The sequence below is a fragment of the Mizuhopecten yessoensis genome, unplaced genomic scaffold, assembly GCF_002113885.1.
Source record: "Mizuhopecten yessoensis strain PY_sf001 unplaced genomic scaffold, ASM211388v2 scaffold11053, whole genome shotgun sequence".
NCBI lineage: Eukaryota > Metazoa > Mollusca > Bivalvia > Pectinida > Pectinidae > Mizuhopecten > Mizuhopecten yessoensis.
This window is the reverse complement of record NW_018408855.1, coordinates 653,153-668,052: the sequence shown is the minus strand read 5'-3', so window position 1 is coordinate 668,052 and position 14,900 is coordinate 653,153. Positions and strand designations below refer to the sequence as shown.

Sequence of the window (14,900 nt, the reverse complement as noted above, 5' to 3'; positions counted from 1 at the left end):
CCAGAATAGTTAATTATCTGTTGTCATATTACAGCTATTATTAACACAGTATGAGCTAGGCCAGAATAGTTCATTATCTGTTGTCATATTACAGCTATTATTAACAGAGTATGAGCTAGGCCAGAATAGTTAATTATCTGTTGTCATTTTACAGCTATTATTAACAGAGTATGAGCTAGGCCAGACTATTTACTTTGTTTGGTGTTGTGTTACAGCTATAACGGAGTACGAACTAGGCCAGAGTGTGACCGTGTGTATAGAGCCCTGCAGTCCTAATAAATTACAAACCATACCGCTGATGAGTGTTGTCAAACAAGATGGCAAGAGGTAAGGTGTGACAAACTGTAGATGGTTCCTAGTATGATCAGATCTGACCAACTGTAGATGGTTCCTAGTATGATCAGTACTGACCAACTGTAGATGGTTCCTAGTATGCTCAGTACTGACCAACTGTAGATGGTTCCTAGTATGATCAGTACTGACCAACTGTAGATGGTTCCTAGTATGATCAGTACCAGATTAGCAAAACAGCAGCTTCTGTTCTTTCATCCAGTTTGAAGCCATTGCAGTTTCCCAACAATTGTTGGCTCATTCTCATGTCTATATTGGAATTTGTAAATGAAAAATAAAATAAAAAATACTGTATGTAAAATAAAAAAATTGTGAATTTACCAACAACAGTTAGGAACACTAAGGGATATAATATCCCGAGTTAGATTTATTTTTCTCACATAATGTTGATATATAATATCCAAGTGCCTTTTTACATATAACTCCAGTTTACAAACTGAGAAAATTCATGAGAACCCTGATGTCACAAGAACAACTGTATTTAGTATGACAACACGAAGCATTGTGACATTATTATTTTTTTGTGGTCAAAACTCATATTAGTTTAATACTTCTTTAAACCCTTCAAAAATATCAATAAAAGATGACTTTGATTTGAGATCTAATTTCTTCTGTACCTGTTCAGTTAAACATTTGCCTGTTGTAAAAGTGGAAACACTGGGTACTGCCGTATAAAATGTTATCTATAGACTACTTTCTACACCTACTGCTAGTAGGCCATCCTTTTGGGAACCTATTCTCTAAAATAAGAATGTCTGCTCGTGCCAGGTGCTGTCCTGAACTTGAAATAGTCTCCACACAAAAAGTGTTTTTTGTAAGAAAATCGGCTGTCCTAAACACTGTTATAAAGTCATGCAAAAAATCTGTGAAGTTAACATCGTCAAGTGGAAATGTACAAATAGAGATGCAAATGAAGGAAACATTTTGAAAATATTTTTTTTCTACATAGTTTTCAGGTTCATGGTATTCCTCTGTAAATCTTCAGTTTGTTTACGTTTGTCACAGACTGGGTATCTCAATGATCTTTAAACCTAGAAGTCCTTTGGAAAATATGGTATTTAGTTGACCTTTATGAATGAAGAAATATATAAGGTAGTAGTATTTTGATGATAAACAGTTTATCAAACAATGTTTTCAGGGTTGGTCATTCAAACAATTTTCTCACTGTGACCATGTAGATAAAACTCAAGTCAGTCTTCTTTGGCCTCTTGATATTATTCATGTGGGTGTTATAAGAAAATTGTTCTCACGACAAACCCTGAAAACAAAACAGTGTGATAATCTACAATTATTAATGATATGTATCTTACACTAACTATTCAATTTAACATAATTTCAATGTAATTAATTGAAATATCATGAAGTTCCCAATTGATTGTTATTGCAATTGACTTCCCTTTGGTGTTGAATATTTTAAGATTTGTTTATAAATGGTGAAAAGTCCATGCTGACACAGTTCTGTTGTGTTTTCAGTCTTCCTTGCTTCCAAGGCCTTTCCAATGTGAACAGCTGTACATTGTCTGCAAGTTTTGTGTTGGTTCTTCCTCAGCCGATTCCAGTAGCCATGTCCAATGTGCAATCTATACAAAGTGTAACAGGTAATCTCCTGTTCCACCATTCTCAGTGACCACAAAAGAAACCAAGTGTAACAGATTATCTCCCCTACACCCTTCCCATTATATTACATCTCCCCTACACCATTCCCATTATTTTACATCTCCCCCTACACCATTCCCATTATATTACATCTCCCCTACACCATTCCCATTATATTACATCTCCCCTACACCATTCCCATTATATTACATCTCCCCTACACCATTCCCATTATATTACATCTCCCCTACACCATTCCCATTATATTACATCTCCCCTACACCATTCCCATTATATTACATCTCCCCTACACCATTCCCATTATATTACATCTCCCCTACACCATTCCCATTATATTACATCTCCCCTACACCATTCCCATTATATTACATCTCCCCTACACCATTCCCATTATATTACATCTCCCCTACACCATTCCCATTATATTACATCTCCCCTACACCATTCCCATTATATTACATCTCCCCTACACCATTCCCATTATATTACATCTCCCCTACACCATTCCCATTATATTACATCTCCCCTACACCATTCCCATTATATTACATCTCCCCTACACCATTCCCATTATATTACATGTTCATCCTCAGAGTAACCGATAATCTCCCCTTACACCATTCCTAGTAACCACAAGTAAATCCTCAGTTAATCCTGAGTGTAACAGATAATCTCCCCTACACCATTCCCAGTGACCACAGGTTAATCCTAAGTTAATCCTGAGTGTAACAGATAATCTCCCTTACACCATTCCAAGTGACCACAAGTTAATCTTTAGATGACCCTGAGTGTAACAGATAATCTCCCCTACACCATTCCCAGTGACCACAAGTAAATCCTCAGTTAATCCTGAGTGTGACAGATAATCTCCCCTTACACCATTCCCAGTGACCACAAGTTAAACCTCAGTTAATCCTGAGTGTAACAGATACTCTCCTACACCATTCCCAGTGACCCTAAGTTAAACCTCAGTTAATCCTGAGTGTAACAGAGAATCTCCCCTACACCATTCCCAGTGACCACAAGTTAAACCTCAGTTAATCCTGAGTGTGACAGATAATCTCCCCTTACACCATTCCTAGTAACCACAAGTTAATCCCCAGTTAATCCTGAGTGTAACAGATAATCTCCCCTTACACTTTTCCCAGTGACCACAAGTTAATCCTCAGTTTATCCTGGGTGTAACAGGTAATCTCCCGTTGCCCTATTCCCAGTCATCACAAGTTAATCTTTGTAAGATACACACTTATGATAAGGGAATTATTTCTTCTAAGTGTTGATTTTTAGCTCGCCTGCCCAAAGGGCAAGTAAGATTATGTCATGGTTTGTCGTCCGTCAACTTTTCCTTTCAACAATTTCTTATGAAGAACCAACAGGCATAGAGCCATGATATTTGACTGAAAGCTTCGTTGGTAGGAGCACGACAAAGTTTGAGAACGAAAATGACCTTGACCTACTTTCAAGGTCACAGGGGTCAAATGTATCAAACACTTTAAACGACTTCTGGAGAATAACAGAAAGGTATAGAATCTTCAAATTTGGCTGGTGGCTTCCTGGGATAGAGTCTTAACAAAGTTTGAGAATGGAAATGACCTTTATCCGCTTTCAAGGTCACAGGGGTCAAATATGTCAAACTCTTCAAACGACTTCTTCTGAAGAACTGAAAGGTATAGAATCTTTATATTTGGCTGGTGGCTTTCTGGGATAGAGCCTGACAAAGTTTGAGAATGAAAATGACCTTGACTTACTTTCAAGGTCCCAGGTGTCAAATATGTCAAAAACATCAAATGACTTCTTCTGAATAATCGAAAGGCATAAAATTATAATATTTGTCTGGTGGCTTCCTGGGATAGAGCTCACCAAAGTTTGCAAATGAAAATGCCCTCAACCTACTTTAAAGGTCACAGAGGTCAACAACATTTCAAAGGATTTGTTCTAAAGAACCAAAAGGAATGGATTCATAAGATTTGGCTGGAAGCTTCTTGGGATAGAGCTAACAAAGTTTGAGAAGGAAAATGACATTGACCTACTAACAAGGTCACAGGGGAAAATATGTCAAACAACTTCTGAAGAAGAACCAAAATCAACTGATGGAGCCGACGAAGTTTGCGAGAGAAGTATTTGTAGTGCAATATAATATTTAATGAGAATATTTTGCTATGCTTAAATATGCAGGTGAGCGATACAGGCCATCTGGGCCTCTTATTTATTTAAAATAATTAATGCATTAAAACCAGTTATTTAAAGGTTGAAATACTGGATTTAGTTGATATTTGAGTTTGAGCTTCAGGTTTTCAATAAGTTTCCAAAATACTGAAGTTAGCTTTTTAAGTATTTAAATAGATTCCACTTAAGAATATTTTTTGTATGTAGACTGGAGACAATGTGACCGCATTATGTATACTTGTTGTTTGTAGAACTTGATGTAATATCTGTTGGTGAGACAAAGCCCTTGCTACAACTTATAAACCAGCATGCTGCCAAATCAAAAAGTCATGCGGAGGGAAATGAATTTTTTGTTGTAAGTTGTGTTTTAGACTTTCTGCCTTTTATTTGGGTCAGATGAATCTGTTATAAATGGTTTATGTAAAGGTACATGTTTTGGCTCAGATGTGTTAACTTGACGTTTCTTCACCTTAGTTTATGTGTAAAATTTATTAAATACATAATATTTATTTGAAAACTTGATTTTAGTCCAAAACTAGTGCATTTGTATCAAATATTGATCAAGAAATAGGTGTTGTGATTCTTAAGCCATAAGTGTGAAGATTTGATCATGTGCTGTCGTACTTGAACAAGCTTGCTTAACTCTGAAGTTAATTTCAAATAAGAAAGTTGCCCTCCTATCAGAAATAAATGGTTGTTTTGTATGTGGTACATTGTTTTTCAGACGTTGCCAGACCAGCAGCATGTGTACTTCATGAGTGACATCAGTGGGTGTTCACTGGACCAGCCGGCCGTGATGGTCAGCCGAATCCCGTTCACACACCCAACCAGTGTAGCCCAAGTTCTTAACCACCTCCGACAGCAGGTCATCTTTAATACCGTCATAGAGAGCTGTATTCGGCCTAATGCACAGCAAGGTACGTCACATCACTTTACTGCGGATTGGGTACAAGTCTTGTTTTATTTTATGGTGGCTACTGAAATGGTTGGTTTGGATTTTTTTAAAGACTGAAAACTACCTCACCACACTTCATATTTACTGAATTGTTTTAAAAATGAGTTGGACTATAAAGATTTTGTTTTTGTTTTTACGAAGTAATATATCTGATTTGTTGAATACATTCTTGTGGTACATATAATAACCAATATTACCTATTAAAACGTTTCAGATAACACTGTGATAGTGTGATATTGGGATAGTATAGCAGTGCCAAGAATGATAAATCCATGAATTAAATAAACAACAATAAGCAGCATTAATAATTAAATGCAATTACAGGCACAACTTTCTAGATACTACAAATGGACACTGCACATGTTGTCGGCCTAAATAGTTATTCCAGGATACATCTGAAACATACAATTTGAAAGCCTCCGTAAGTGTTTACAATATGGGTGACCTGTAATGTTGTGTTTTATTTCAGATATCAAGAGTTCAGTGGTGTTTGATTTAGCAGCAGCCTCCTTACAGAGTCTGACGGTTACGTTTGAACATCCGTTACAAGATACCATGGTCACGGGTAAGTCCTCATAGTAAGAAGATATTCTGTCTTCTTTAATAAAAAAAAGTCTGAAACATCCATTATTTTTACCCTGGACAGCTGTATCCACACTTTTCATGGTGCAAGATATCCTTGTCTCACCCTCAGGTTGAGACTGGGGGATTCCCCTATTCATAACAATTGTATGATATCACATCAACAATTAATCAACATCATGTCAACCCTGAATTTAGCCTGTAAACTTAAAAATCTTCCCCCTCAGGTTGAGATTCCCCTGTCTCACCCCAAGGGGGTTTGCAATTGTATAAGTCTCCCACACATTAACATCATGATTGCCTCGTTTCCTCCCTGATCCCCTACTTTTAATGATTGACTTGTTTTTGTCAATTTCTCTTGCACACTTTAGTATGACTTCTTGATTGGTATCTTTCCCACACTCTTATGTCTTGCATTGGTTCAGTTATATGACAACTTAATAAAATTACAAATTGTATTGCAGAACTGCAGTAACTGTTAAAATTCCTCATAATTTGTTTTGTAATTCATTTTATTGCCATTATTTTTCAAATGTTATTAATTACAATTACAAAGTACTTTTGTTGTTTTCAACATATTGAATATAAAGCATTTAGAAAACAATACAAAATGTTATCTTGAAATTTAAATGCAATCTCCTACTTTGATGTGTATATTTTTCTTCTAATGTTCAGTCATGTGAGTAAACTGTAACTGGTGTTCCTGTTTTATCTACAGCGGATGTGGACCTATGTGATATTACCAATGTCAAGTTCAAAGTTTGTATAGGCCAGGATGGCGAGGAGCTCTGCTCCGACGATATAGCAACGAAAATATTCCAAAGGTAATTTCTTACCAGTTATCACTTACCGAGCTTAAAAATCTATTTCCAAAGTTAAAATCTTGTTGGTGATTTATAAACTGAAATTTGGGGATAAAAACCCATTCTAAACGAAGTATATAATTAATGATTTCTAACTGAACTGGGAAATTTAATGACTATCTTTTCTGATTCTGATAAAATCAAATAACAGTCTCAGTCTTGGTGGAAAGTGTATTAAATAATCTTATGGATGTTTGTCTTAACCCAAGTGAATGACAAATGACATGCTCTTCCAGATCATTGTCTCAATCCTAGTGAATGGAATAAGAATTCTGTTATAGATGTCTCTATCATGCCCAGGGGTGTAGGGTAGGGAAATTCCACCCTGGAGATCTTCAAATTGGTGCCAAACCCTCGGCATGCATCAGGTTTTACCCATTTCTATCCTGCACCACTTTGCGTGAAAGCCTCTATTTCTCTCATTCTGATCACTAGAATTAGCTCAGAAACAGCAAAGTGTATCAGAATGTTTTGCTTGGCAATGTTTTTGATTCCCTAATGACACATCATTGTTGTCCCATTGTGATGTCACACATGTGAAATGGGATGTAGGATAGAAATTACTTAACTCTACTTACCATGGACAGTTCTGTGATATACACTCAGAAATTAGAGAAATGGCATTCCATGTGCTATGCACATTGTATAAGGAAACATCTTGCCAAAAATATGAACATGCTGTTGCGAGAATGCATCGCTAAGATTGTAAGGAAAGGTTCAATTCAAATGTGCAAGACTTCATTATCCAAATCATGTTGCTGATGATTAGAAATTAAAAAATGCATTTATGATAGACTGTTTACAAAATTATTAGCAGCCCCTGTCTGTAGCAACCCTTTTAAGGGTTATTACAATGATGATAAAGAATAAGATAAGGCCAAATAAAATTAATTACTTGATTATCAGGCCAATTTTTTTCAAAAGAAATGCGGCAGAGTGGTATTTTATTTTTTTATTTTACATGGCAAAAATGAGACGAGGGCGATATTTTTTTATTGTGTAGTTTGTAAAACGTTCATTGTGGGCATTACCTTGTCTTTTTATAGTTGTGTAGAGAACCGTCATAGAGCATTCCTCCGAAAATCCCCCCACGATGTTCCAGACGAGTATCACGAACCCCCCCACCCCCCCTTTCGTTATTTGTACCGAAATGAGTGCCATTTGTAAACAAGACTAATAAGTCATTATCATTTTAACGCTTGCCTGAATATCAATCCTTATCTTTATTCAAACGTTTTCGGGACTTTGGTGACTAAGGAGTAAAAACGACATGCGGACCAATTTTCTGGATTTTTTTAAAGACACGGCTGGCGCATTCACGTTTTTTTTTTTTTATTACTTTCAAGATAAAATCGGCAATGCGGTGCCCTAAAAAAAATGAGCATGGGCCTGAGAACCAAGTAATCAAATTGTTTTTGGCCTAAGATGTTCATATTTGTAATAAGTGTATTTATCTATTGCAGGTGTTTGTCTATACCTGTCACCCTGCGATCTGTAATCCACAAGGTGTCAGAAAAGCTACGCAAAGAGCCATCACCTGAACCTGTACCTACAAACAACCACAGGAAGCAGTGGCCAAACTTTCTCCCTATTCGCCACAATCCTGTACATTATCATATGGACAATAAAATCCAACAGACAAATCTACTACACAATCTGTTGCCACCACAACAAGTGCCCATCAAGATGCAGCCCAACATGGCTGTGCCCCTGGGCCTACCTCAGAACCCGTCGATGGACACTAGCACAACCCCTACGGATGACAAGCCTAGTAGTAATCCCCTCCTGGCTACTCTTCTGGACCAGGACTCGCCCAGTCCCGATTCATCTCCCGTCACTCCCGTCAACGAAAGTCCCATGTTGTCCAAGTTACTGGGGGATGATACTCCTGCCCTAGCCTCCAGTATCCCAGCCCCTCGCCCGCAAAAACCTAGAAAATTAGGCAAGAGACGCTCAAGAGATACACTTAGTGGACGAAGCCCGAAGCATCGAGTGTCAGACAGTGATAGTAGTAGTGTTAGTATGGACCATTTAGATTCCAGTATTTCATTTGATGACTTACATCATCCTGGTATTGGAGGTGGAGGGGTAGGGGCAACAGGGGGAGGGGTGGGTCATCCCCTCCCTCAAACTCGGGAAGGAAGCACATCTAACATGACTATCGACCTTACCACACCGGAACTGTATCCCATGGAATCACCCATGAAGAAGTTAGAGAATACTTTGGATAGAATTATACCCAAGGACCAACAACAATACCACCAGCTTCAACAGCAACAACTTCACCACCAACAACTACAACAGCACCAGCAACAGCAACAACAGCACCAACAACAACATCAACAACAACAACAACAACAACAACAACAAAACCAACACCAGCAACAAAACCAACACCAGCAACAAAACCAACATCAGCAACAAAACCAGCAGCAGCTTCAATACCCACCACAGCATGATCTACACAGTCGACAGGATAAGGAATTACCCATGTTGCTATCCGATGGCAAGGAAACGGATAACAGAAATTTTTACCCTACAACCAATGCCGGGTCAAAAAACGAGATATCGTCTACCTCTCTTGAGGCGCTCCTCATCGGGTCGGGAGAGGTAACTAAGACAACAGATCCAACCTTCTACACAAACAGTCAAACCACTCTTCGCGGGGAACTCAGAAAGGGACTGACGTCACCGGGAGTTGGGAGACAAAACTCTAATCAAAATGCTCAAAACCAACATTCCGGGGAGTCTGGGGAACATAACCCCTCTAGTGTTGGCTCTTCCCGCGGTTCAACTAGCTTTTCCCCTAACTACAGTGATTGTGACACTCCAAGGGAAAACAATTATAAGTCTTGTGATAGTCATCCCTACAGTCTGAGTGCAATGTTGAGTAGCAATGTTAGCAGTGGTGCTAACAAAATGGCAGCTAGCTTTCCCACCACACAGATGGTGTACAGCAACAACGTCAGTGTGCAACAGCGAGAAATTAAACTCGATAAGATGGAAAATTCCTCACTACGATCGCTATTAGATGGGAAGAATCGATTAGAAAACAGTATTGTGAATAATGATATTCCGATAAAGTCCGAACGGAACATTAATCTTAAGTTGACATTAAAGAGGGCACCTCGTGTGATGGAGAGTTCACCATCCCATGTCTCGGATGTGTCATTGCCAAAGAGTAAAAGTACAGGAATGTTTGACTTTCAAAGTGACGATGATGAGCCTTTTGAGAATTTTAAGGAACGTCGGAATATGACAGTGAGTGTAATCGCCCAGTCCCCAACAAGGCTTCAGATTAAGCCTAAAATGGCAAATATTTATGACTCAAACAGTGGCAAAATTGACAAGTACAAAAAAAATGAGTTAAGACACAGTAAGAGTGTAGGTGATACGGGCAAGAGGAAACGAAAGTTAGACTCCAAAAAAGAGAAAAAGAAACGTAAAACTGGAGACCGAGGCAGTGATTCCATGGGAGAAGCAGCTGTGTATACAACTTCTACTATGGAAACAGAGGTAAAAAGTGACAATTTGAAGGTGAAGTTTATCAAAAGTGGTAGTAAAGTTTCCATGGAAAGTAGTCCAAAGACTTCGTCTCCTTCCTCATCAAAAGACAGAGAGAAAGGAGAGAGTTCGAGGAAGGCTTCAAAAGAGCATTCAGAAAAATATGAAGTGTCTTCTGTAAAGACTAAATCCTCATCATCTAGTAGTCAAAAATCTTTATCATCGTCACATAGACACCGTTCAATTTCATCACCTAGTGTTACGGTCAGTAAAGCAGACTCGAAGCTCATCACCAAAACACCAACGATAAAGCTGAAGCCCATTACTATGCCTCACAGCTCCTCTGTAAATGTTCCTTCTGTCAAAGCACCAACGACCAGCTCATCATCCTCAAGCAAGAACTCGCTCACCCCAACATCAGCAACAATAGGGCGAATAGGGGCGGTGTCGTTGGCGACCTCTGGTAGTTCTAAAAGTGGGTCAATGACACCGCCCCCTTCTGGGAAATCCTCTTCATCAACTTCAGTGAAAACTCCCCCAATAGGCAAGGGGCCAACGGCAGCATCTATTTATTCAAGCAAGTCTCAGACATCGTCGTCTACCTCAGGGAAGTCGTCTGCAGGATCTTCCAGTAGAAATCTGCCAACGACAGGCCGCAACTCTACAGGGAGTCTGTCCAAAGGGTCTAATGGACTGCCATCTGGTGGAAACAAAATGTATTCCAGTGAGAGGAAAGGTGGGTCTCCATCTATTTCTGGTGGAAGAAATACACCAAATTCTTCTTTGAAGTCGAGTAGTTCCCTGACAAAATCATCTACCTCATCCAGTAAACCCCAGTCTGGGAGCTCAACAAATGCCGCCAATGTGTTATCCTTTCTCAACACAAATGCCAGTGGAATAGCTAGTCTACCGCCAATACCGAAGCGGTCTGCATCCTCGTCTTCTTCCAACAAACCTGCATCCACACCGCTTTCTGCAGCAAATCCTCCCTCATCGTCAGTGTCCTCTACATCCTCATATTCTTCACCTGTAAATGCTACTGCTGCCATGAAATCATCGAGTGCCATAAACAGTAGTACCAGCACATCAGTTTCTAAACCAAACAGTGTCTCGGGGTATGGTGGAGGCGCTAACAAAGGGTCAGGGGTGACATCATTTACAACTGGTAAAGGGGGCAACCCTATCAACAAGTCAAACAATAATGCCTCACTTACAAACCAATATTCTGTGAATAAATCTGTGGGCAACAATTCCACACCCACCAGTAACACTAATCGTAGTTCTAACAATTCGGGCGTGTCTAGCAGGCCTTCCTCCGTGTCGGGAACAGCTAGTGACATTAGCAACAAAAGCTCAAATAAGTCAGGCAGTGGACCTTCTTCAGGGAACAGTTCTAATAGCATCTCCAACCATAGTGTCAACAACAAAATCTTCCCACCCAGCACTGCCTCAAACAGCTCCAACAGTAAGCCTAGCCACACTTCGTCCGTCAACAACACAGAGCGGGAACCAGCAAGGAAACAGCCAGTGGCGCCACCTCCGACTACTGTCAGCAGCAGTAGTGTCACTACAAGTGTAAGCAGTACCAGCAATAGTACTGTAACAAGCAGTAGTACTTCTACCAGCAGTACTTCTGTCAGCAGTACTGTAACAAGTACAGTAGCTGTGCCTGCCCCATCTGTTAGTGGAGGGAACGGTGTGCCCCCAGCCACTCACACCTCCCCCAGTGGTTCTACAGGAGGAGGGACAGCTTGTGCTATGTCTGCCAGTGCCATGGCCAAGGCTCGGGCCAGAAAGAGCTCTCTGTCTGCTGTCATTGACAAGCTCACCAAGTCCAGTCAGCAAAGTGTTCATGTCAGCAGTGTCCCCGAGGGGGCAGAGGGATCCCCAGGGGATGAGCGGGGTTACGATGATGCATTTGAGGCAGAAGCAGAGCAGCAGGATAGTGTGGATGCTGCCAAGAAATATGTTAATGCCCAACCTAGTGAGACGGGCAAAGGTGGGAGTAGCAAGTCCTTACAGGGCAAAGGGCGACCTGAATCTACAGATAGTAAAACTGCATCCAGTAATAGTGCACAGAAATCCCCTGGCAACAAGGGCTGCTTAGACAGTCCTAGTAAAAAGGGTGGGGGTGGTGAAAGTTGCAAATCGTCAGCGCCACGGGATGGACGTAATGATTCTAGGAATTTATTTTCATCAATCATGGATAGTTTATCATATGAAGAACAGACTTTGAAGGGAGATAAATCTGTTGGTGAAAACGATAAAAGTGTGTCTAATTCCAAAAGTAATTCATCTTCACAAGTTATGAATATTGGCAGTACTCCTGAACGCGAAGGTGGGTCAGTGCCACGAGATGCTGATCATCCGAGTCCTGCTAAAAAGGCAAGAACTCAATCTCCAAAAGCAAACCCCAACAAGTTTAACGGGGAAACATCTTCTCCTAGGGAAGGAGAAAGAAAGGGGGAGAGTGAAAAGGATTTCTTTAAAGTGCCAACACCCAAGCCTAACAATGTAGAAGAGAAGGACTTAGAGGACACTGAGAATTTGGTGGTGAGGAGAAAATCGCGGACTAGTACAACTAGACCTGTTCTTAGTCCAGCTAGTCCGGCAAGTAGTCCAGAGAACCTCATTATTGACTGTCAGACAATGTCCCCACGCACACTCCAGAACAAAACCAACTCTCCACAGTGTAACCAGGACATGTTAGTAGCTGATGCTGTCATAGAGAACAACAGGAGGATCAACTCTGGCATCAAGACTTCTAAGACTCACACCCCATCTCCCAAATTAAAGGGGACGCCAACGAATTCTCCAATAACTGTGGTGACCAAAGACCACTCCAACCCTAGCTCTGTGTCCAATCCCTCTCCGTGCGACATAGACGACGATCTCATGAATGAGGCCATTATGGGCTTCAACAGCTGAATATGTGCTGCAATAGTAAGGGTGTGCCTCTGTTATTAGTCTGTTAACTTTATAATCACAGGATCACTAGGTAGTAGCTGTGATACTTCAGTATTATTTGGTGTTTCAGCCCAGCGCTGTTCAAAGTTGATCATACACTGTCAAGCATAGTCCATTGTATCAATTTTTTCTACCTAAATTATTTAAAATTGAGAAAAATTCAGTAGTATCTTTGTGATGTTGGAAAAATATTCCAGATTTTTGTTTATGTTGACATAAATGACACTTTTTGGCTTGGGGAAACAGCTTAGTTTTCAGTGGTTAAACAATGAAAAATATCTCTGCATAGATAGTCGTTTGTACACTATCAGATGTACTGGCAATTGTACAGTCGTTCAGACATATTGTTTAGGTTGTACACAGTTTGTTGTACACTGTAGGATGACACGGAGCCCTACACTTTGGTATGTACATTAATCTGTTGAACTAAGCTGGTCCCACACTTACATTATTGAAGTTGGCCTTACTATTGAGTCCACAGGGGAATATATTTAAAATCATTTATATCAATGGCCAAGAGATAATCTCCCATTGTGCTTTAGGTAAATAATAAAAGTTGTGCTTTTCAGATTTGGTTAAAATAATCAGGTGCTTTTAGCTTTCAAATGCCATTTGAAATTAAAAGTTTAAAAGGTTCTTTCATTTTGAATAAAGTAAAAGTGATATGTCAAATTAATATATTCAAACAGAAAATGTTGTACTGGGTGTGCCTGTCAGTCTACTGGTTGGGTTGGTTTTAAGTATCTTTGGGTTGATAAATGAATAAGAGCTTAACATGGTGATCGTATGAGGCAGTCCAGTAAACAGTAAAGCAAAGACCACTCAATGTTCATTTGCCATAGTGCTTCTCTCACTTATGTACAAGTGACTTCTCTCACTTATGTACAAGTGACTTCTCTCTCTTATATACAAGTGACTTCTCTCTCTTATATATAAGTGACTTCTTTCTCTGTGAGAGAGGTCACTTGTATATTCGATCACTTATGTACAAGTGGCTTCTCTCACTTACGTACACGGTACTTCTCTCACTTCTATACAAGTGACTTCTCTCGCTTATGTACAAGTGACTCCTCTCACTTATGTACAAGGGACTTCTCTCACTTATGCACAAGTGACTTCTCTCACTTAAATACAAGTGACTTCTCTCATTTATGTACAAGTGACTTCTCTCATTTATGTACAAGTGACTTGTCTCACTTATGTACAAGTGGCTTCTCTCACTTACGTACACGTGACTTCTCTCTCTTATGTACAAGTGGCTTCTCTCACTTACGTACAAGTGACTTCTCTCGCTTATGTACAAGTGACTGCTCTCACTTATGTACAAGTGACTTCTCTCACTTACGTACACGTGACTTCTCTCACTTATATACAAGTGACTTCTTTCACTGTGAGAGAGGTCACTTGTATATTCTCTCACTTATGTACAAGTGACTTCTCTCACTTATGTACAAGTGACTTCTCTCACTTACGTACACGCGACTTCTCTCACTTATATACAAGTGACTTCTCTCACTGTGAGAGAGGTCACTTGTATATTCTCTCACTTTCATACAAGTGACAACAGTTGTATAACCTTGGTGGGTCTAACAAAGAAGTGTGACTGGCTTGACTGTATAAGATGGAGGCAGTACAGATTATAGCTAAAATAAAATTTCATTGATAAAGTGTGATCCCTAAGGTAGTTCAGCTAAAGCGTAAATCATTGCTGTTTTTAAATGGCACAAGGGTTGGCACTTTAATGAAATAACTGCTATTATAGAAATATACTGTATAACACAAAGTGTTCGTGGGTACTTTCCTTCGTGGTTTGAAGCCTTTTTGATTGTTTCGTGGATGTCCTATATTAACTAACAGTAGACACGTATATCATTCAAATTCATTGTATTTATTTT

At 39.6% G+C, this 14,900-nt stretch overlaps 1 protein-coding gene across 1 annotated transcript in view; it reads left to right on the top strand.

Moving 5' to 3' along the window:
• The window catches only part of LOC110465086 (serine-rich adhesin for platelets-like), a 33,947-nt gene extending 20,007 nt beyond the window's left edge, over positions 1-13,940 (top strand). Inside the window, exons 10-17 of the mRNA XM_021520665.1 lie at positions 216-327; positions 1,825-1,949; positions 4,386-4,489; positions 4,859-5,051; positions 5,559-5,654; positions 6,390-6,495; positions 7,998-8,850; positions 8,935-13,940. Coding sequence (XP_021376340.1) covers positions 216-327; positions 1,825-1,949; positions 4,386-4,489; positions 4,859-5,051; positions 5,559-5,654; positions 6,390-6,495; positions 7,998-8,850; positions 8,935-12,966 — 5,621 coding nt within the window. The 3' untranslated portion in view covers positions 12,967-13,940. The remainder of the gene's footprint in view (positions 1-215; positions 328-1,824; positions 1,950-4,385; positions 4,490-4,858; positions 5,052-5,558; positions 5,655-6,389; positions 6,496-7,997; positions 8,851-8,934) is intronic.
• Positions 13,941-14,900: the final 960 nt, after the last annotated feature.